Here is a 24,704-nt window from a genome sequence, read left to right on the forward strand (position 1 = left end):
ATGGAGAACAGTGTGGAGATTCCTTAAAAAACTGGAAATAGACCTGCCTTATGATCCAGCAATCCCACTGCTGGGCATACACACTGAGGAAACCAGAAGGGAAAGAGACACGTGTACCCCAATGTTCATCGCAGCACTGTTTATAATAGCCAGGACATGGAAGCAACCTAGATGTCCATCAGCAGATGAATGGATAAGAAAGCTGTGGTACATATACACAATGGAGTATTACTCAGCCATTACAAAGAATACATTTGAATCAGTTCTAATGAGGTGGATGAAACTGGAGCCTATTATACAGAGTGAAGTAAGCCAGAAAGAAAAACACCAATACAGTATACTAATGCATATATATGGAATTTAGAAAGATGGTAACAATAACCCTGTGTACGAGACAGCAAAAGAGACACTGATGTATAGAACAGTCTTATGGACTCTGAGAGAGAGGGAGAGGGTGGGAAGATTTGGGAGAATGGCATTGAAACATGTAAAATATCATGTATGAAACGAGTTGCCAGTCCAGGTTCGATGCACGATACTGGATGCTTGGGGCTGGTGCACTGGGACGACCCAGAGGGATGGAATGGGGAGGGAGGAGGGAGGAGGGTTCAGGATGGGGAACACATGTATACCTGTGGCGGATTCATTTTGATATTTGGCAAAACTAATACAATTATGTAAAGTTTAAAAATAAAATAAAATTAAAAAAAAATAAAAGAGAGTAAAAGATTAATATACAAAAAAAAAAAAAAGAAGAGATGAAAGGAAAACTTATTTTCTCTTTCTACTGGTAAATGTTTTTGTAGCTAGTTCCTGGAGCTCCTGCAGCCATTCTGTGATTAGGAGGGGAGCGAGCCAAACCTTCCACAAAAGCACAGAAGACAACTGGAAACAAGCAGGCTATTTGATGTTAGTGTTGAACCATTTAATTAAACAACCAACTTTGGAGCTGCCCTAATGTGGGACACTTTGATTTATACTGTTGACTAACTCTCACTGATACAGCTGAGTAAGCATGGTCGGCAAGAGGAAAGTAATTGTGGACAAGAGAAGGTGGAAGGAAAAATAATTACACAGAAGACAGGTGTCAGAAATTTTGTAAAACCAAGAGGAAAATTAATTTTTTTTTAAATTTTAGTTAAGTACGTGTGTGTGCTCGGTTGCTTCAGTTGTGTCTGACTCTTTGTGACCCCATGGACTGTAGCTGCCAGGCTCCTCTGTCCAAGGGGATTCTCCAGGCAAGAACACTAGAGTGGGTTGTCATGCTCTTCTCCAAGGGATCTTCCTAACCCAGGGATCGAACCTGTGTCTCCTGCGTCTCCTGCATTGCAGACGGATCCCTTACCCACTGAGCCACCTGGGGTGCTGTTTTGTAAAATAAAGTTTATTTGTTTATAGACCTGCATATTCCTATTTCTTTCTTCTTATTCTTTTCTACTGTGGTTTACTATAAGATATTGAATGTTGTTCTCTGTGCTATACAATAGGTCCTTGTTTATCCATTCCATATACAACAGTTTGCACCTTCTCGTCCCGACGGCCAGGCCAATCCACTCGTGCCTCTCCTCGCACTTGGCAAGCACACGTCTGTCCGCTATGTCTGCATGTCTGTTTCCATCCCTCACATGAGTTCATATGAGTCATATTTTAGATTCCACAAGAAAAGGATACCTTGTGGTATTTGTCTGTCTGAGGTACTTCACTCAGTATGATCAGCTCTAGGCCCATCCATGTAGGTGCAAATGGCATTATTTCATTATTTTTTATGGCTGAGTACTATTTCATTGTATGTATGTGTCACTTTTTTTTTTTTAATCCATCCACCTGTGGATAGATGTTTAGGTTGTTTCCATGTTCCTATTTCTTTGAATAGCCAGTTGGTTTTTACTTCATTTGGAGTGAAGCAGATGAAACCTTGTTCTGATGTAAAATAAATAATCAGAATCACATGTGCTTCACTCATATTAAATTCTTCCTATGCTTTTAGAAGGTCAGAGAGTCAGAGCAGTCAAGAATCAGATTGAATATTTTGTGAATTTCCATGGCCAGTCAAGTTCCATGATATGGGCAGTATATAACATGTGAAAATGTTATGTGAGACGTATGTATCTCTGTATGTATAGAATTAGCCAAAATCCTATTAAGATACAGTAAGTTACAATATAAGGTTTCTTATGGCTTGGGACAGCTGATCACACACTTCTCTTCCCAACTCCACATCGAGCAATTTCAAATTGATAGATCATAATTGGCTGTGGCAGGAGTGTTTACACCACAAAAATCAACAACTGCTACTAATCAGAACTCTATTCTCCAGCAGCCAGTGGTTAACCCATTTACCGGGACATTACTGGGAGCAATAAGAGTAAAGACATGGTCTCTACCCTCACTGATCATTCTGAATTTTAACTCCTTTTGATGTTAAGCACTGAGCTCGCTTACTCACTCAGTCGTGTCCAACTCTCTGTGACCCCATGGACTGTAGCCCACCAGGCTCCTCTGCCCCTTGGGTTTTCCAGGCAAGGATACTGGAGTGGGTTGCCATTTCCTTTGATGACACGATTAATATTTTAACTCACTAAATCAATCTGCTCAAAATTGCTGAACTGATGTGCTAAAATTAGTTGCTAATGCTAACAATATGTTGCAAGACTGAAGGCTTACGTTATCTGAAATGTTTTCAAACTTACTTTGTTCAACTTTTTCTTCTTTGCTTCTCATCTCTCACTATTTGAAAGCTGCGTAGACGATCAGGAATTAACTCAAAGGAATTCCTTAGCGCTCTTGTTTTCCGCAGTTCCAGGGCTCAGAGACAGCTGGAATATGACCACACTCTGCGTTGGATCTAACAAACACCGGCATTCTAGAAACTGCCAGGCTGTGTATGGTAGGTCATAACACATAACCCCGGAACGAGGCTGGATCTGACAGACCCAATAATCTGGGCCTTGTTGGACACGTTTCATGAACTGAAAAGTGCAAGAAACTAAATGAAATCAAAGGCCCCTTTCAGTTGAAAAAAAGAACAATGAGCCTAAATAAGTTAGGATTGACGAGTGGGCAATTCAATCACTTTCTGCCTTTGGGCAAGTCATTTTACCGTAAATGGAATTCTGGTTCTCACTTGTGAATCAAAAGGGGATTGAAATGAATGATTTAAAGCCATGCAAAATGACACGTTGCTCCCAGATGACTGAATCCGGGAGGTCTGAAAGCAGCAGTTGCTTGACGTATTTTTCAGAAATTCCCAGGAAAACACTATAATAGAGAACATTTGATCCAGACCGAGTACGGAGTAAATTAACTAAAAAGAAATTCATTCACTCATTTACCCATTTTTTCCATCCATCCATCCAGGTCTGTGTGACAGCCCTGTGATGCGTTAAGTTCTGGTGCAGATATGAAACAGTCATAAAGAGAGAAGACGTAACGAGAGACAAATTGTAAATGAGTGTGTGTGTGGGTGTGTGTGCGCGCACACGTGCCATGGAGAACTGAGTGGTGCTGGGAGTAAACATCATGTTTGTAAAAGCACTGTCCTCTTCTTGCTCTGGAGATTCCATTTTCACGCATGACATTCGGGGGGGAGGGGGAGGAGACGGAGCTGAAACTGATCCTGTCCGCATGTCTCACTTCCGCCACTCTCTTCTCTCCTTCCCGTGGGGCATCCCCTCAGCGCAGGAGGAATTTCTTGTGGCTTCACAAGAGCAAGGCGCTGTCTGGAACCAGCCCCATATCACCCTTCTGTCCTTCCCACAGATGCTCAGGTGGACTCATAGGTGATCTCATGGGGTCCTTGGGCATGGGCCTCCATCCTTTTATCTGCTTTGGAAATTTCCATGGTTGGAACTGGCCCTTGGGCCATGCTTTTGGCATGAATAATGCCTGATGGCTGCTTCCGAAGCTTAGCTGCTGGCTGGATCTCCGAGTTCAACTCATCAACGTTAGTGTTAGTTGCTCAGTTGTGTCCGACTCTGTGCGACCCTCTGGACTGCAGCCCGCCAGGCTCCTCTGTCCATGGCAGGGTTCTCCAGGCAGGAATACTGGAGTGGGTTGCCATTCCCTTACTCCAGGGGATCTTCCCGACCCAGGAATCAAACCTGCATCTCTTGTGTCTCCTGCCTTGGCAGGCGGGTTCTTTACCACTAGCTCCACCTGGGAAGCCCTCAGCTCATAAGGGTGCCGCCAGAATTCAGCTGAGTCTGCCTCCTTGTCTTGGTCTTGCAGCCATCACCCGCAGTCTCTGCTGTGACTTGAAACTTCCCTGGGCCATGCCCTGACAGACCAAACAAACCGGCAAGGCAAGCACAATCCTCTACCAACATACATCTCTAGGATGCCCCTCAACCCCCTCTCAGTGTTTACCACACACCCATAAGCGCGCACGCACACACAGACACACACACACACACACACACACACTCAGTTCCCCGTCCTCGGTGGGGGGTTCTGGGACTCTAATGCTGACCCCTTGCTCTCCGCCACCCCCTCCTCCACCCCTCCTGCCACCCTTGGGTGCGGGGAACTTCCTGCTTCCCCACACCCGTCAGAAAGGCAACAGACGATCTAGTTCATGTTCTCAAATAGGTAAATGTTTGGGTATACACTCTGAATAATTACTCGTGTAATTATAATATGTGTCTACTGCTGTTACAGGGGAGCTCAGTGATAATAATAATGATTAACATGTACCTGGCGCTCTTCTAGATGATTTGCATGAATGAACTAATGTATTATTTACAAGGCATTTGAAGCCTAGACCAGTGTAATCCCTGCTTTAATGAGGGCACTGAGATGGCTTGCCCAAGGACAGACGAGTAAATTACCAGCAGAAGCAGGACTGAGGCTCCAAAATCTACTTACCTAGGCTCCAAAATAATCAACTACTTTCACGCAGACAGGACGCAGCCCTAGTAGGTTTGCATAAAATATAAATAAACATGAAAATGAAAAAGTACCGCAGGCACGCAGTAAGGTAGAACGCATTCAGCAAAGAGTAAGATACGTGACGTAACTGGAACTCAGGTTGTGAGAGCGAAATGTCAGAGCACGAAGCTCAAAAAGGAGTCTGGAGCCAGACCCCAAAGGGCTGAGTTCACCGCGGTGAAGAGATTAGGATGTACCCTGCACACATCTGGTGAAGGACAGCTTGAAGACAAGTGACACGGACAATGTATTTTTAGAAAGGAGCGTCTGGCAGCACTTTGAAGAATGAACAAGGGACAAGCGAGACTGGTATCGGGCAATCATTTGAGAATCTGCTCGTTGATTAATTCTTTCAGCAAAGGTGAGGTGGTCTATACACCAGGAGTTAATATGAAATATTACAGATCAAAAAAAAAATGGATTGAACATGGCATCCGGGGCTCACAAGTTAGGGCACATGACCAAATGTGGACAAGTATACAAGCTTAATAAATACCCTAGTAGAGGCATATACAGAATACTCAGGTGCTGCAAACTCTTAATTCTTCGTCCTGGAGAGGACATGAAAGGTTCTCTGACCTGGGTGCCAAGCCAAGTTCCGTGGAAGCTAGAAACGCTTGGAACACGGTTAACATTCCTTTAAGTCTGACAATAAAACTGTGGATCCCATGCACCCGATATACCACAATTTCTTAATAAAAATTAATATTTTGTGGATTTGCAAACTAGGTATCTTAGCTGACCATGATTGTTGTACAGTGAAAAGGGTCTTCGCAGACTTTGCTTTAGAGTGTTGTTTTTACTCCCAGATGAAAAGTCATCCCTGTATTCTATTGATTTTAAGACTCAGAGGAGACGGGAGCTATTAGGCATCAACTGTGAACAAATACAGACCCTGTCCTCAGGGAGCATAGAGATATCTCTGCAGAAACCTTGGTGCAGAGGAAACACGATGGCATAACAGTATCTACATAAATGGCCTTGTAAAAGCAACCAGTTCAGGTAAGTGACTCAGTTGGGTCTGACTCTTTGTGATCCCATGGACTCCAGCACGCCACGCTTCCCTGTCCTTCACCATCTCCCCGAGTTTGCTCAAACTCATGTCCGTCGAGTCAGTGATGCCATCCAACCGTCTCATCCTGTGTCATCCCCTTCTCTTCCTGCCTTCAAGTAACAAAAGGCAATAAGCAGAGTCTAGAGAACCCAGGAATAGAGAGGATAGGTAGAGAAAGGAATTTAGAGATAGAAAGAACAGAATTGCAAAGAACATTCTAAATAGCAGTGCTTGATCTTCTCTGAAGACACTGTCTTCACAGATGTTGGAAGGCAGAGTTCACTGTAAGAAGAGAGATACCAGCTCCCCAAATTGTATAATGAGAAGAATGAAAGTGACCCTTTCACTCCGAGTGGTTTTAAATTTTCTCTGTAACCTTCACTGAGTTAAAGGAAATGCTCTTTATACCACACACTAAGAAGTTCAGTCTTTCTCACAGCAAAGAAAACATAGTAACATTTTTAGAGTTCTGTTTGGATACTGTGATTTAAGATGTTTGTTTCCAGAATTAGGGCCCCCTTGTACAGAGTGTGTATTTCCCCACGTGTCACTGGTATACAACTGTGAAATGTCAAAATAACTTGATTGTCACTATCAAATCTGCTATAAAAGATGGACACTTAGGTGTGTGGCCTAAGGTTATACTCTGAACCAGAGATTCAACGAGGCAGATAGTATTTTTTCATTAAAAATTTGGCAAAGGTTTCAGCCGACAAATATGGAATCGGGAAATTTATGTACAGTTATTTTATATACATCTTTTGCCGTCTTCCTGGGCAGTGGTGTACATGTTTGCATTCATATGTTATTATGAATATTAGTGTCTTGATAACAAAGACAGAATTTTCAGCACTGTAAGTTTTTATCCCCTAGATTCATTCTTATACTACTCAAACCCAGAAGGATGGTGTCATTTTCTCTAAAGATACTCCGACCCCGAATCGCTGGCAGACGTTGATGTGTGCCCGGCTTTAACCTGCGAGCTCTCTGGGCTCAGTGTTCTGTGTCCTTCACAAATGACTTCTGTTCTTCAATCACTTTGAACAAAATGACAGCAGAACCAGAATAGTTTAGGGAAATGTTGGCATACCCAAAAGATATTTTTTTTCCCTTGGACTGCAAGGAGATCCACCCAGTCCAACCTAAAGGAAATCAGTCCTGAATATTCATTGGAAGGACTGATGCTGAAGCTGAAGTTCCAATACTTTGGCCACCTGCTTGGAAGAGCCGACTCACTGGAAAAGACTCTGATGCTGGGAGGGATTGGGGGCAGGAGGAGAAGGGGACGACAGAGGATGAGATGGCTGGATGGCATCACCGACTCAATGGACGTGAGTTTGAGCAAGCTCTGGGAGTTGGTGATGGACAGGGAAGCCTGGCATGCTGCAGTCTGTGGGGTCGCAAAGGGCTGGACACGACTGAGTGACTAAACGGCCATGGCATCTCAGTTAGTTATGATAAACCTGGGAATGGGGTTTCTCTTTACAAATAGTGAAGAAAACCCCAGAGAAGGCCAGTAAAGTCACATTTTTAAAGTGATGGAACTCGCCTCGTACGAGTACTGGATTTGGACGCAGATCTGCCTGATTCCAGCTCCATGCTGCTCTCCATGAATGGAGTGTGTCATTACTTTACCCTTTCAATAAACGGTTAATATTAAAATATGAATCAAAGGAAATAAGTAGTATTTTTTCTGAACACAGTTTCGTTTTTTCTTCCTACTCACTAACTCCAACGTTCAGCCCAACACTCTTAGCTAGTTCAGTGATTCAGTAGATGTTTGTTACTTTTTTTTTAGGTGAAATTTAAGAAATATAAGAACTTCTGAGTATAAAGAACCTAAATATATGTGTAACTAATCCCTGAAGATTATATACATAGCAAAATTATCTGCTGATGTAAGAGACAGCCAATACTGCTATCATAGTAATTTCTTCTTAAAGCTGCTTCACAGCATTAACTTCACCTAAATTAATCCTTTCCAGAGCTCTTTAATTCTCCTTACTTGGTTGAGTGTATTAAGGTTCATAGTAAATTATCTAATCATGGAGAGTTTTTGTAAAATGATTCGATACTCTACGATTGACACCAATGGTAAAAGCCACAAACAATCTGTTTCTATCTGTGTCTCAATTCCTAAGACTGTGCCAGGACTTTCAAGGCGTTTCATATATTGCCTGCTTTTCCCAAAATATAATTATTCCCTCTCTACATCTGATAAAAAATTCTGCTATTTTTACCATTATACAGAAATGTGATAAATGAATCTTTGAAGATGTATCTGAAGGTGTATTTTAATATATATTTTGCTCCTTTTTAATCTACCCTCCTGATGCTAAAAAAAAAAAAAAAAAAAGCTGTTTGAAAAAATTTAGGAGGTGCATTTAACTGGGAATTATTTTTTTTTTCATTTATTCCACTTCAGAGCATCACTCATTGACTGCTGCAGTTAGGAACACACAAGTCCCGGATAATAAAGGTTAAGTGTGCATAAAGTCGAGATCTGCTTACAACTGACCTTTAGCTGTCTTGTTAGCATTTCTGACAGAAACTTGAAATAAGGTTATTCCATAAAATAATTTGATTCTCCAGTCCCAAGTCCAGATTTGTTATTCAGTAATTATTATATTAATAATATCTTCCAGCTAGATAAAACCTTCAGTATTTGTAATAAACAGCAAGCCATCAAGATAGTGAAAATGTGACAGGTCAATGGAAAGAAATATTGGGTTTGGATTCTCACTCTGTCCCTGCTCAGAATGTGGTCCCAAAAGGTCACTGAGCCTCTCAAATCTTCCGCTTCTCCCCTTAAGAATAGAAAACCTGCCTTGAGTTTAGGTGTCAGACTTGTAGATTAACTTGAACGTAAGTCACCACCGTCGTAAGTTTGTCTGTTCACCCACGAGTATAGTCAGCGTATTCATTTGTTCATGGAAGACCATTCCTGTTTTCCCTTTACACTTGTCAGTAATCTTTTGTAATTGTCTCCATAAAGTCTTATGGGCTGTTAGTTTTATTACTCTGCTTGTGTGCTAAGTCATTTCAATTGTGTCCAGCTCTTTGCGACCGTATAGACTGTATCCTCTGTCCATGGGATTCTCCAGGCAAGAATACTGGCATGGGTTGCCATTTCCTCCTCCAGGGGATCTTCCCAACCCAGGGATCAAACTCTAGTCTCTTACGTCTCCTGCATTGTCAGGTGTTACCTTGAAGGGTTTATTTGCTTCATTTCTTGCTATTGTGAACATTAAAAATACATAAATTTTAATGGCATATAGGGATACGACTATTTTTAGTTTGCTGATCTTTTATGCAGCAATTTTTCTGAACTCTCTTACTAGTTAAACTTGCTTGTAGATTCTCTGGGTATACTATGTGGATAAGCATAACATCCTCAAACAACGAGAGCTTTTTTTCCCACCAATCTTTATACGTATTTTATTTTCAACATTAGCTTGAATTTCCAGGACAATGCTGAATAGTGATGATGTTTAACAATCTTCTTGTTTCTTTTCTAAGGAATTCAATGGACTTTTCCATAATTTAAATATTCCTAAAATTTCACCATAAAGTATGATATTTGCTGTAGTTTTTTCCTACAGGGTTTTTATTTTTTATTTTTACTGCAGTAAAATAGTGTTTTTATTTTTTAATGAATGATTTTATCAAGTGTTTTATCTGCATCCATTAAAATGATCTTATTTTTCATCCTTTAAAAATTTAAACATGATGTTGAAATATTCTGATATTATTGTAACACAGCCAGTTTGGTCATACTTTTTAACATGCTGTTGAATTCAATTTGCCTGTTGTTTTATTTTTGATTCAGTGACATTAGACTGTAGCTATTTGATTCTAGTGGCAAGGTTATGCTGGCTTCACATAGTTAGCTGTGTGGTTTTCCTTTATTCTTTATTCTCTAAAGGAGTCTGTATAAATGGGCATTTTTCTGTTCTTTTAAGGTTAAGTAGTCTCATTGTAATTCAATTCTTAACATGCTGTTATTTCTATAAGGATTTTTCCCTTTGATCTATGAGTAATTTAAAAGTGTAAATTTCCAAATATATGGAAGTTAAAAGCTTGGCTGTCTTTTAGTTAATGATTTGTTATTTAATTTTCTTCAAAAAATTTAACACATCACTTTTCACTTTCATTCGTTGGAGAAGGAAATGGCAACCCACTCCAGTGTTCTTGCCTGGAGAATGCCAGGGACGGAGGAGCCTGGTGGGCTGCCGTCTATGGGGTCGCACAGAGTCGGACACAACTGAAACGACTTAGCAGCAGCAGCAGCAGCAACATAGGTATTTCGGAATTTCTTGAGACTTACTTTATGGCTTAGTGTTCATTTACTTTTCTAAACTCTCTCAAGTGTGCTTAGTCGCTCAGTCGTGTCCAGCTCTTTGTGACCCCATGGACTACACAGTCCATGGAATTCTCCAGGCCAGAATACTAGAGTGGGTAGCCGTTCCCTTCTGCAGGGGATGTTCCCAACCCAGGGATTGAATCCAGGTCTCCCGCACTGCAGGCAGATTCTTTACCAGCTGAGCCACAAGGGAAGCCCATGCTTGTAAAGAATGTGTTTTATCTAATTCTTGAAGGCAAGTTTTTATATTATATATCCTTTAAGTAAACCTGTGTCTAAAATTTATGGTCTAAACTTCACATTGAAAAGTAAACAAATTATGATAACAGAAAAACAGAAAAGGAAAGGTAATAACAGGGGAGCCTTGACATATTAAAATCTATTAAACAATTGGATAATTAAAATAATATTGGTTCATGAATAAAAATTTAAAAAGATCAGTGCAATAGAATAGAAAGTCAAGAAGTAAATAAATATGGTGGAACAACTAGGTAGCCACTGGAAAAAAGTTGCCACTGGAAGCATACTTCACACCTGTACCAAGAAAAGTTACCAATGCTTTAATGATTTAAATATAAGGAAAAAAATCATAAAGTACTAAAGTAAACAAGTATAAATTATCTTTTCTAATTGTTTCTATTCTTTCTGCTACAGAATGGAGGAAAACTTTTCTAATAACGACTCAAACTTCAGAACCCATAAAAAAATTAATAAATTCTAAAACAGAAAAATCTTTAAAAAATTGAAACTCCTATCATACATAAAGGATAAATCCCCATAATATAAAAGAGCTCCTAAAGAAAAAGTTCAATGTAAGCTTAAAAAAAAAATGGTGAAGAATGTGAAAGTACAATTCACATAAAAAGACATAAAAATAACTTTCAAAAATATCTTTAAAATGTGATTATTCTCACAGTAGAAGAAATACAAATTAAAATAACAGAAAAATAATGTTTACCTATTTGTTGTTGTTATTCAGTCACTAAGTCATGTCTGACTCTTTGCAACCCCATGAACTGCAGCATGCCAGGATTCCCTGTCCTTCACTATGTCTCCGAGTTTGCTCAAACTCATGTCAGTTGATTTGCTGATGCCATCCAACCATCTCATTGTCTGTCATCCCCTTCTCCTCTTGCCTTCAATCTTTCCCAGCATCAGGGGCTTTTCCAGTGAATTGGTTCTTCTCATCAGGTGGCCAAAGTATTGCAGCTTTAGCTTCAGCATCAGTCCTTCCAATGAATCTTCAGGACTGATGTCCTTTAGGATGGACTGGTTTGATCTCCCTGCAGTCCAAGGGACTCTCAAGAGTGTAGTCCAGCACCACAGTTTGAAAGAATCACTTCTTCAGCACTCAACCTTCTTTATTTTGCCTATAATATTGTCAAAAATCAAAGTTTGTTGACTTCCTCTTTGGATTGGCAATGAAGAAACAGGTACTCTCACATATTGCTGATGGGAATATAATTTAGTATTGTCCCTATGAAGCACCACTTGGCAAAATACATAAATACTGCAAATACAGTTTCTCTTCCAGGAATTTCTCCTATATCACACTTGTTATATGTTTTACTGTACCTTTATTTTCCATCTTTTTCTGACATTATATTTTGAGTATACCTCTTATAAACAAATTTGTAGCTGAAGTATATTTTTCCTCTCTTGAGAATCTTTTAACTAGAGAATGTAATCTGTTTACATTTACTATGATTATTTATCTACTTGGATTCATCCTACATATTTTTTTCTCTTCATGTTTTCTCGTGGAGGCAGCTGGGATGTTCAGTCAGCCTTCTGTAATGTTAATAGAGCTTTATGCTAAAGCTGAAACTCGAGTACTTTGGCCACTTCATGTGAAGAGTTGACTCATTGGAAAAGACCATGATGCTGGGAGGGATTGGGGGCAGGAGGAGAAGGGGACGACAGAGGATGAGATGGCTGGATGGCATCACTGATTCGATGGACGTGAGTCTGAGTGAACTCCGGGAGTTGGTGATGGACAGGGAGGCCTGGCGTGCTGCGATTCATGGGGTCGCAAAGAGTGGGACACGACTGAGTGACTGAACTGAACTGAACTGATGTTCTTGCTTTTGAAAGTTAATTTTATTTCTATTCTTTCCATGTGTATCTTTGCACTTTAATATGCTGAATTAAGTCTAAGGTTAATCATTTTATCCTCATCCCTGTCAATGCAAAGGCCTTACTCTGATGCAGGTCACTTTTGTCTCATCATCTTTATTTCTCCCTCCTAGTGTCTACAGATCCACCTTTAAATCACTGTAATTAATAATTTTTGCATTTTTAAAGTCAATGTTTATTTAGTCTTATCAATGTTTTTGAAAAAATGTATACTATTATCTCTTCCATCTCGTCTTTGTCCTCAGTTCACTCCAGTTTTTAATAAATGTTATCCTTTGGTTGAAGTGATAACCTTTGGGTTACAATAACAGCAACAACAAATCCAAACAAACAACAACAAACCTTTCGGTCTGTGTCTTGGCCAAATACATTTAATTTGGTTTTATTTTTAAATGGTGATTTAGCTGAGTACTGTATTCAAGATTAACAATTACTGAAACCTTTCAGCACATTGAAACGTTCTTACCCTGCCTCTTGGCTTCTATTTTGTTAGTAAGACATGTAAGTTAAGTCTAATTTCAGTCCTTTATCTATGATCTGCCTTTTTTTACCCTGCCTCCTGGCCTCTATTTTGTTAGTTAGACATGTAATTTAAGTATAATTTCAGTCCTTTATCTATAATCTGCCTTTTGTTTCTAGTTGCTTTTAAATCTTTTCCTTGACTTTGGAGTTTTATAGTTTTTATCAAAAAGGTGTCTAGATATACATGTTCCATCTGAAAATTCACACTTCTATTTGATTTTGAATGACTCTCCACCATTATTGCTCCAAACCCCCCTTTCTCCATACTCCATCCTCTCTGAAGTCCCATGAGTCAAATGTGGGAGCATCTTGAGTTGGGATTTATCTGTACCTTTTCCATTGCCTCACCCCTGTGCTGATACTGTGTTGGCCCCTCAGTTCTGTGCTCCAGACCCCTATTCTCTTTTAATCTGGAACCAGTCTATTCTTCAAACTGCTATTGAATTTTAAGGTTAATGATAGTATATATTTTCTGTTAAGCAAATATTAACACTTCCATAATTTGCTTTTATCTGAGCCCCAGAAGTTCCCTTTCCATGGTCTGAAAACATTTTTTTCCCCCTTAATTCCTTGACTTCTTTGGTTAATTCCTTAATTCCTTTGGGTTTCTGTTTCTCAAGTGAAGTTTTTCCCAGCAAGAGCTTTGTCAAATATTAAACTTCTTATTTCCACAAATTTGTGGAAAGAGTTTCTAGTCCTCTTTTCACAAGTAAGACAGCACTTTAAGGGTTCCAGCGAGTGCAGGAGTTTCAGCCTAACTCCCTTCTCTTGCCAAATGCTCTCTTTTCCTAACTCTTGAGATTTTAAAAGCTCATTCTCAGTCTTACGATGTGATCTGTGTCTGACACAACCTAGGGTCGGACACTATCGTCTCTGTGACTCTGGTTTTTGTCTTTATCTCTAGCAGCTGAGGATTTCCTAACTTCAACTTCAAATTAAATGCATTTTGGGTTTTCTTAGACTTTATAACAGTGTAAGGATCCACATTATCCATCCTGTGTGAAATTTCCTTTTTGACACTAAAGAACATTTTTCACATTAAAAGTCTTACTTTTTTAATCATGTACTATGACAGGATTTTAGCTATATATTTGGTATCATTGAGAAAATGTAGTGAAAGCATTAGTCACTCAGCTGTCTCTGACTCTTTGCGACCCCATGGACTGTAGACTGCCAACTCCTCTGTCCGTGGGATTCTCCAGGCAGGAATAGTGGAGTGGTTGCCATTGCTTTCTCCAGGAGATCTTCCCAACCCAGAGATCGAACCCTGCTTCTGCATTGCAGGCGGATTCTTTACCATCTGAGCCACCAGGGGTTCTTCGTCACAAGCACATCCACACACATTTGAAAAAGAGAAGTGCATCTGAGTTTGAAATATGTTATGTCTGTCATCTGTGTTAGTCGCTCAGTCATGTCCAACTCTTTGGGACCCCATGGACTGTAGACTGCCAACTCCTCTGTTTGTGGGATTCTCCAGGCAAGAAGACTGGAGTGGGTTGCCATTTACTTCTCCAATATCATCTGTAAACAATGCTTATTCGTAAGATCTCTTGTAGCAGTTTAACAGTTGCCTTTAGGATTGAAAATAGTAAGGTAAAGCTTTATGTTAGAAATGTCATAAGAAGGCTAGATGAGGTCATAATACATTAACAGATAAGTACACCTTTTCGGATTTTTGTGATTCTAAGCAAGATTCTCGCTTATTACCATAGGACTCGTAATAACAGATACTATTAATGATACTTCATTTGCTAATTGAAGCAAGGGTATGGAAAATATAAGAGTAAGTTTTTGATTTGAGTTTTTTTTTTTAATGAGACTCATGACCTCATTGGTTTTCTGATCTTGCAGTGCAGCATCACTTCCTTGCGTATTTGTTACGGGGATAAAAAAGAAAAGCATATTTGATAGCAGAGGTGAGGTTAGAATTGTAGCGCTTTTGACTAAAGGTCACCATAAGATTTAGGGATCAACTTGTAGGCTCTATGTGATCTTTAAAAAGTTATAAAACATGAATTTAAAAGAGAGAAATTCTGTGAGTAAAATACTTGATATTTCTAGACTTAATATCCAAGCTGTCATCAATCAATATTTTACCATGAAATTTTATCTGATATGTTCAAAACAGCCCTTGTTCTTTGTCTCATTTCAAACAGCTTTCTTTGAATTCTGGAGTTCTTGAATAAACTTTGAGGAAAAATTCCCAAATTTTATAGTAGTTTGAAAGTTACTATTTTTACAGTAATAGTAAAGAAACATAATTTATCTGTTATGAAGAAGTTATCTTAAAAGAAAACTAATTTATATAACTGAAAAAGATTTACTGCTTCATGAATGGTAAAAATGATCTTTTGTAAGTTTAAATGAATAAAAGAAGCCAGCAATTTAAAAGACCTCTAAAGGATAGTAGTTGTCATGTGGCAAATAGACAGGCAAAGATAAATAAGAGATCTACTAATTTACGTCTAGTTTGTTTTAATCTTGCATTATTCTCAATATCTAGATATTTTAGAAAGAAGATCTTGTGTTGTTCCAACATATTAATTATAGAGCCACATTAATATGTTTGTTTCTGATGATACTGTGAAAAACAGAAACTTTTCCTTCTAAAGTTTTAAAGGTAAACAGAACAGCATGTTATTAAACCCTAAATGATTTCTAGTGAAATGAGAAGCAGCGAGAACCCTGTGCTGATTGTCTATTAAAATACTCACAAAGTTGCTGAAATATAAATAATCGCTGCAGTCTTAATGGAGGAAACATGGCATTTTATCTGTAGGATACCTAAGGGTATAGAAATGTACGTGCTTCCTCGCGTCACAGGGTCAGCGGTCGACACCAGCGCCTCCGTGCACTCTGCCGTGGTTCCCACCCTCAGCTCCAGATACAGTCATTCATCATCTAGCCTTTGTTCCGCAGCTGAGTATGCTTCTCCAAGAGTTAACCCAGAGGACAGATTCAAAAGGTCAGAAATAAAATTCAAACACTTGCTTACTGAGTATTCACCTATTATGTGCCAAACACCCTTCTAGGCAATGACAAGCTCCCCACACAACGGAACTTAAGAAACTGCGATGAATAAATGATAAAAGCCACCAAAAAAATCAAGCAGAGCAGTAGGCAGTGGTAAGAGGGCCTCGGTGAACTGAAATCTGGATGAAAGGGAGTGGGCAGCGACTGAGAGGTCTGGAAAGGAAGGGAAGGGTGCATTCAGAGAGCGTCTCTAGGAGGAAGGAGAGGGGAAAGAAAGGCACCATCTGTCCAGGGAACAGCACTGCAGAAGGGCGGTGTGGAGGGACGGGAACAACTGGTCAGGGAGGCCCTGGTGGAGCCTCGGTCAGGACTACAGCAGGTCAAGACCCACATGTGCAGAGAAAGGAAGCAGGAAGGAAAAGCCCAGGGAGAAGATTAATTAGAGGCTGTTGCAGTAATCCAGGTAAGGAAGGTTGGTGGCTTAGGCTAAGCGGGTAGTAAATAAAACGGTGGAGAAGTGAGTGAACTAAGCATCTGTTTGGGGATAGAATCAATCTACCTTCTGATGGATTGGATGCAGAATTTGAAGGAAGGAAATCAAGGATGAACCCCAGTGATAAGGGCACGCTGTCAGGAGGCCTGGGGAAGGCATCGTCACGAGATCAACTGTGCCATACTGATGAGAGCCGCAAAGGGACCGGAGCACTGGGCAGAGTGAAGGTCACCGGGGACCTGGGTAAAAGTAAGAGCAGCGAAGCCGTAGGGAAGTGGGTTGAAGCGAGAAGGAGAGTAAAGAAGCACAGACACCTTTATTGTGGAAAACAGTGTGACGGTCGTGTGGTAACGAGAAGGAACTCTTTGGATAAAAAGAAAAATACAGTAGAGCCAAGTCAGATACATCATTTCAAACCAAAACAAATACACAGAGTTCCTGATTGCAAATGGAATGTAAGAATGTTTCCTAAGGCCTAGGCCAAATTCATCTACTGAAACAATGTTATAATGATAAAGAAGAAACCTTAGAAGATATGTAAACAGGAAAGAAAGTTATGTGTAAAAAATCACCCTGTGGCAAGTAGCAACATGTCTAGAGTTTTAAGAAGTTTCCATCCTCAAAACAGGATGGCAAGTTGTTATTGCATTATTAAGACAATAGATCTTAGTGAAATAGACATGCCAAATAATTGATAAACAGGCTAGAAGAAGAACTTCCAAGAGGAGAATTTCTGATATGAAGGAACTGCTGGGATCAATGTGCTTAAAGTGAAGTCGCTCAGTCGTGTCCGACTCTTTGCGACCCCAGGGACTGTAGCCCACCAGGTTCCTCTGTCCATGGGATTTTTCAGGCAAGAATACTAGAGTGGGGTGCCATTGCCTTCTCCAAGGGATGTTCCCGACTCAGGGATCAAACCCGGGTCTCCCACATTGCAGGCGGACTCTGTACCATCCGTGCTAGGAGGAGTTAAAGACGTGGAGATCATCTTTTTTCTTCCTCAATCTCTCTCAGTCTTTCACTCAGGGTTGCTGTCTTTCAGATGCTCTCTTTTCTTTTCCTTCCCTATCCCTTCTCCCTTTGCTTTTCTTTCTTTTTTAAAACTTTCGAAATCATGTGCATCCTTGAAATTTGTCATTTGAATATGCAATGTAAAACAGGAGAGAAAAAAACAAATGCAGCTATGAGGTACTTAGAAAAGATACTCTTAAAATACAGGGAATTCTTCTCATTGCTCTGCTGCAGCTCGATGGTGACTTAAATGGGAAGGAAATCCAAAAAAGAGGGGATACATGTATACGTATGGCAGATTCACTTTGCTGCACAGTAGAAACTAACACAGCGTGCTGAAGCAACTGGGCTCCAATAAAAAATCTAAATAGAATAAAAATAAAAGCTTATCATCAACCCCCATATATATATATAATGTATATTTATATATAATGCTACATGTTATATAAGGATAATATCACAGGAGGAAGAAAGTCAAAGGATAGAAAAAGGTATAGTAGATAAACTAGCGATAGCAAAATTATTATTCAATTAGACTAAGACAAACTGCATTAATAATGATAAAGAAGACAGAGACAAGAGGATAAAGGGAGATTATAATAATGCTGAACTTTGATACAAAAAGCCCAAGAAGTAGTATCATGTCCTGCAGCCAGCCTGCTCGGGTTTGGATCCCAGTTCTATCGCTAACTAGCTGCAAACCTTAGGCAAGTTATTAAGCCTCTCTGTGCCTCAATTTCCTCGTATTGAAAATTGAGATGCCAATCCTACCTACCTTGTAGAGCTGTTGGTCCTCCCAGCCAGCTCAGTGGTAAAAAATTGACCCTTAGTGTAGGAGACATGGGAGACAAGTTCGGTCCCTGGGTCAGGCAGATCCCCTGGAGGAGGAAATGGCTACTCACTCCAGTATTCTTGCCTTGAGAATCCCATGGACAGAGGAGCCTGGAGGGCTACAGTCCAGGGGATCGCAAAGAGTCACACGTGACTGAGCGACAGAGCATGTTATGAGGATTAAGTGAACTAATACACATAAGTATTCACAGTAGTGTCTGGTACCATAAAATGACATTTTTATTGGTGCTATTGTTGATGTTGGAGTCGTTGCTCCAAATCATACCAAAAAAAAAAAAAAAAAATCAACAAAATTCCAAGGAAAAATGGGCATGTCAGTTATCTTAGTAGGGTATTTTTAACTCACTTCTATAAGATAAATACATTTTTTAAATGTTAGAGAAAGCTGTAACATAGATGCAATGAAATATTTATACAGGCTATTTTATGTTTAAAGACATCACACACCAAAATGTAAATAAAACAGTCCATATAATGAAACTACAAAATTGAAAGGAAAAAGTAAGTGAAAAGTAACATTCAGAGATCAAAAATTAAGATGACAGACATTAACCAGACATATTAAAATACAAAGTCTTAGCTCATACTAAAGTACAAAATGTAATGATTTGCTCCTTTATAAGAGATATGTAAAAAGCAACAATGGGTTTAAAAAGACTTAGCAAAAAATTAAAAAAATATAGTACAGGTGACACATTATAAAATTAGGTTACAAGGTAAAACTGTAGACACAACACTGTACTTTTTGGAGCTGAATGATGCATTGATTTTTTTTAATTGTGAAAAACAGCACTCTAAAATATTTTCAAATACACAAAAATCCTTGAGAAGTTTAGTATTAAATACAAACTTCATAAACTTTTACTATGAATAAAGCAAATTTTACAATCTTCCAAGCAATACCAAATAAAATTTACATCTTACTTAATTGGAAGCTGGGTGCTTTCATAAGGACTTGGAAACTGGGGAAATTTGCACCTCTTCGTGGGAACACTGCATCCTTTGCCTGTAGGTGTGTTATACCCACAATCCTAGCCTACTGGCTTCTGTCCATCCGTGATCTCACCACCCCATCTGTCACCTGCGGTACTAAGTCAGGTCATGGATACGCCATGCAGTAGATCAAATTTACGCGTGAACGGCTCCCCATCGCACCATCTCTTTTCTCTCTTCTGGAACTTTTGTTCCCGTTCCTTTTGGTGCTTGATACAACTGCAAAGGTCTGGACAGGAGGTCATGTAGACATTATTGAGAGTGAAGTATATAGAGGTGGAAAAGAGATATATCTCTGCCCCCAGAAGAAACAGAGGGGAGATTTGGAATATTTTAATTTCCATGTGTCAGTGGTCTATTTAAGTTCAGCCCCATGTCTGTCTTTCCCATTTTTTCTCGAAGGCCCCAACATTCTTCTTGACATCCAGCTCCAGGAGACGTCCATGGGATCATATTTTACCCCTCACTTTCATATTTTCCAGGTCCTGAAAAGACATATCTCATAAGATATATTAATGTACAATTAGATTCTTGTTTTTAGAAATTCAGATGCTAATCTCTTTCTTCTCAGCTGTTTTTTTCCCCCATTTTAAATCTTTTCAGTATACATACCATGGACTTCTTGAACCCCTTTTCAATATTGCCTTTGTGCCAAATGGTAAAAAAAAATTAACCTAGGACCCCCCCCCTCCCCTGCAAAATACTAAAATGCTCCCAATGTAGATGATGATTTTAATCTGGTAAGATTTAAATAGCGATGATTTTATTTTTTTTTTTTTTAATTTTATTTTATTTTTAAACTTTACATAATTGTATTAGTTTTGCCAAATATCAAAATGAATCCGCCACAGGTATACATGTGTTCCCCATCCTGAACCCTCCTCCCTCCTCCCTCCCCATTCCATCCCTCTGGGTCGTCCCAGTGCACCAGCCCCAAGCATCCAGTATCGTGCATCGAACCTGGACTGGCAGCTCGTTTCATACATGATATTTTACATGTTTCAATGCCATTCTCCCAAATCTTCCCACCCTCTCCCTCTCCCACAGAGTCCATAAGACTGTTCTATACATCAGTGTCTCTTTTGCTGTCTCGTACGCAGGGTTATTGTTACCATCTTTCTAAATTCCATATATATGCATTAGTATACTGTATTGGTGTTTTTCTTTCTGGCTTACTTCACTCTGTATAATAGGCTCCAGTTTCATCCACCTCATTAGAACTGATTCAAATGTATTCTTTTTAATGGCTGAGTAATACTCCATTGTGTATATGATGATTTTAACCTCATTTCTAGATTACAGACAGGGCAGCATACTTCCGGTCATTAGATGAGCTGGTTAAGAAAACCTTCCTGAAGTTCTGAAGACCTTACTTCTCCTAAGTTGGTGACAGCTTCTCAGCTGGCCCAGCCACGCTTTGCCTCACTTTTGTTTTCACATGACATTTTTTTTTTCTCTCTCTCTCTCCTTTCAGGTAGAAATTGAGAAGCTGGATTACCATCATTATCTGCCTCTGTTTTTTGATGGGCTCTGTGAAATGACATTTCCCTATGAGTTTTTCGCTCGGCAAGGAATCCACGACATGCTGGAACACGGGGGGAACAAGATTCTTCCTGTCATTCCACAGCTCATTATCCCGATAAAAAGTAAGTGAACAGGTGAAAAAAAGCATCACTCAGTTTATATGCTGCCACTTACTGACAACTCGCTAATTAAGCAATAAAACCCAACAGACTGAGGTTTATCCCCAGGTTTTGCAGGAATTTTTATAAAGTGACTTTCGGGGCCAGAAACTCCAGATCTCCTAACGTGTCCCATCAGGGCTCCTCAAGTCCCAGTGGCCAGGCCCGGCCCCCGCAGGCCCCCAGACTCTGCCTGCCCCTCGGCTGCCAACCTGCCCCACTGCGGATGCTCCAGCTTTTGGCATGCTGCTGAGTGAAAGCGGGGGTCGGTGCCCCTGAGCAGCTCAGGGGCAGAGGAAAACCCGCCCCTGCCTAGCCAGGGCCGCCCCAGGCATTTCACCCACTGGATCTGGGCCTGGCCGCCCCATGGCACACAGAATGAGCAAGTCCGTGCTTCCCCACCCCTAGTTCCACTCACTCGCGGCTCCAGGATGGACCACTGCCCAGGCTGATGGGCAGGATGCCTGCCTGGTCTCCTGGATACAGGACACCCCCCACCCCCTCACCGTCTCAGGGGTAAGTCTTGCCGTGTGGTTTGACAGAAACAAGAACAAGATAGTTCAGGACGGGGTCGTTTATTTCCCACAGTCTGGATTACTTAATCTGATCCATGGCCACTGTTTTATTGATTTCACTAAAGTGGCATTAGAATTCCCTATTTTGGGGCAGTGCTTCCATCACTGCTTAAATCAAGTCAGCTTAAAAACTTGCTCTCGTGTCTTCCTCTAAGAGATCCGTGACTGACCACTCCCAATTTCCACCAAGACATAGAAAGTGAAGCCAAACAAGAGGGCCGTGCAGCCTGCCGTGGAAGCAGTGTGGACGGAAAAACCACTCTTCAAAAGAAAGTGTTAGTCACTCTGTTGCATCTGATTGTTTGCAGCCCCATGGACTGTAACCCGCCAGGCTCCTCTGTCCATAGGATTCTTCAGGCAAGAATACTGGAGTGGGTTGCCATTCCCTTCTCCAGGGGATCTTCCCAGTCCAGGGATTGAATCCAGTCTCCCACATCGCAGGCAGATTCTTTACTGTCTAAGCCAACTTTATTAAAAACCAATTTTCGTTTCCACCCATGCATCAGCTGAGTGAAGGGGCTGATCTTTAAAGGCCTTTTGGAAGGATATATAATCCTGAGTTATATTGAAACCTTTTCCAGAAGTGATTTATTCTTTCCAACAAGTCATGATTTTTAAATATGTTAAATCCTAGTTGAAATGCTACATCTTCTAAAAATGATGTACCAGTTTTATTGATAAACACAAAAGGCCCAGAACATTCTACCCAGGAACTATCTTGAAAGTACATTATCCTTTTCTCCTGCACCCATCAGAACGGCCACAATTTCCAAAATCTGTTCTTTTCTTGACAATAAACTGTTCACACTGGGATCTCTGCCTCCTCAGCAGTCTCCTCCTCGTAGCCCTGATGAAAACGCTGAAGGGCAGAAAGAGAGTTTCTAAGTAATACTTTGATTATACCATTTACAAATAAAACATCCCAAAATAGCATATTGTAGGCCAAGGTGAAAGGATTTTCAATCTTATTTGATCTAAGTGTTTTGAAAATACTTCAGTGAGTTAAGAGAGAAGCAGTGTGTTCTAAGTACATGGCCACACCCTAGAGGTCATTTACTGATGAGTGAAAACGTGAAGAACGCAGTAAACGTGACCTGTCAGGGAATAGTCACTTTCAGCAGTAGAGAATCCACCTGCCAACACATGCGAGACTCAGGTTCCATCTCTGGGTCGGGAAGACCCCTCAAGGTGGAAATGGCAACTTGTTCCAGTATTCTTGCCTGGAGAATCCAATGGACAGAGGTGCCCAGCGGGCTCACAGTCCATGGGGTTGCAAGCAGTTAGACACAAGTTAGCCACCAAACAACAACAGCACGTAACTACTAATATGCATGGATTTGATCATTCAAGGTTCCAGAAGCAATGAAAGTCTGTCTCAGGAGATACCTTGTTTGCCATCCTGGGCTTCTGCTATTATACACTGACCCTGAAATCTCACTCAGCTTGCTTCTTCTCAATTTGTCTGCTTCACTGAAAGGCAAACTTCTCTCAGCAAAGAACAGTGACTAACTATGCAAGGTCACGCACAGTTCCAGCACAGTGTGAAAAGCATTACGTACATAAGCTACATGTTTCAGGTTGAACTCTGGAAGGAAGCTCGTTGAACCAGAGGCAGGCTGATGCACCTAACTGGCGTAACTTATCACGGCCGTATGTACCTTATTTTCAGACCACACAACTAGGAAGATTTTGACTCATTCCAGGGGCAAAAGTTAACCTTACCACCACCATCAGCTAGAAGTTCTTTAACAGCTTTTCTTGAATTCTAATTCAGAGATAACGAATATTTCTGAAGGCAAAGCAAAATATATAAACTCCCTGTGAAGCTGTAAATGGGATTACCTGCCTATGTATTTCTAGAATCTGGGGTTTATTTCAACTAAATAAAAGGTTGATAACACTGTAAAGAGAAATGGACACATTCAGTGTCTCTACGATTTCTAATATAGAAAGGGATAAGAAGACATTTCACTGTCTTCTTTTCTCCTTGGCTCAAGACCCCAAGTGGGTCAAGTAATAACTGGAACAGTGGACATTCCTTTAATACCTTGCTCCCTTTATGATGCTTTATGGCATCACTATGGGTGTTCCCCTTCCCCCTCCCATTGTCTCTTTTCTACCTTCTTGAGTTATTCTGGGTCAAAAAGTACAAAAAATCCCCAGTATAGACTATTCGGTGTTGGCAATGGAGCATTGATTGCTTTGAAAGCAACATCAAAACGTCGTAGGCAAGGATGAAGTGGGAGGGACTCTCTGAGCAACTGAGACTGTGCACTGTAGACTTCCGTACACTCCATCCAGCGAAGAGAACATAAATCCATCCAAATCCAGCAGAACAATCCCAGGAAGAAGTCACTGGAAACTTTGCCTTGCGAATGCGGAAGGGGATTCCCCTAGCAGCCGGGGGACCAGGAAGCTCCAAGACCAACCTGCAGACTCGGGGTTGAGAACTCTCTCTCTTCAACCAAAGCAAGAACAGTAACAATAACCCAGCCACACGGGGGCCATTCAAAACAAGTTGCTACACACAGGGAAGAAAACATGAATTATCACAGGAAAAAAAACAATACCTCAACAGCATTTTGTCTAGGATCCAGAAGAAACTCATACAAATATGTTTGACATTCTCAGGATTCAGGAAGATAAGGGAGAAATTCACAAGAGGAGGCCAGACTCACATGAACATAAGCCAATGCTGAGTGAGAAAAGGAAAACTAGAAACGTTACAGCGTTCCCCACAGGGGCACAGAAAATCATCACCTGCGCACAATATGCAACGGTACACGCAGACCACCGCCTTAAGAACCACCCTTAGCAAAGACAAGGATGACAAGCAACGTGAGGAAAGAGTATAAAGTGGAGAACAGCGGACCCCAGCAGGAGCTCAGAGTTACATGAGGTCCCCAGGGGGTCACCAAAACAACAGGAAAAGAGATGATAGTGATGGGGGATGGAAAGACGCTTTCAGAGATAAAAAGTGGCCCGTGTTTTGCAGGTAGAAAAGGTTCATTACAAAGAAAAACATCCGGAGAGGGGGGAAAATGGTACACACAAAGGAATAACAATGGCACCAGCTAAGCGATTTTTGTAAGAGTACATTCCAGACAGCAATGAGAATTGGAGG

At 40.6% G+C, this 24,704-nt stretch overlaps 1 protein-coding gene across 1 annotated transcript in view; it reads left to right on the forward strand.

The window, feature by feature from the left end:
• The window catches only part of PACRG (parkin coregulated), a 540,505-nt gene that overhangs the window by 262,190 nt on the left and 253,611 nt on the right, over positions 1 to 24,704 (forward strand). The window contains exon 3 of the mRNA XM_055536161.1: positions 20,798 to 20,969. Within this exon, the coding sequence (XP_055392136.1) occupies positions 20,798 to 20,969 (172 nt within the window). The remainder of the gene's footprint in view (positions 1 to 20,797; positions 20,970 to 24,704) is intronic.

This window comes from Bubalus kerabau, chromosome 9 (assembly GCF_029407905.1).
Source record: "Bubalus kerabau isolate K-KA32 ecotype Philippines breed swamp buffalo chromosome 9, PCC_UOA_SB_1v2, whole genome shotgun sequence".
Taxonomy (NCBI): domain Eukaryota; kingdom Metazoa; phylum Chordata; class Mammalia; order Artiodactyla; family Bovidae; genus Bubalus; species Bubalus kerabau.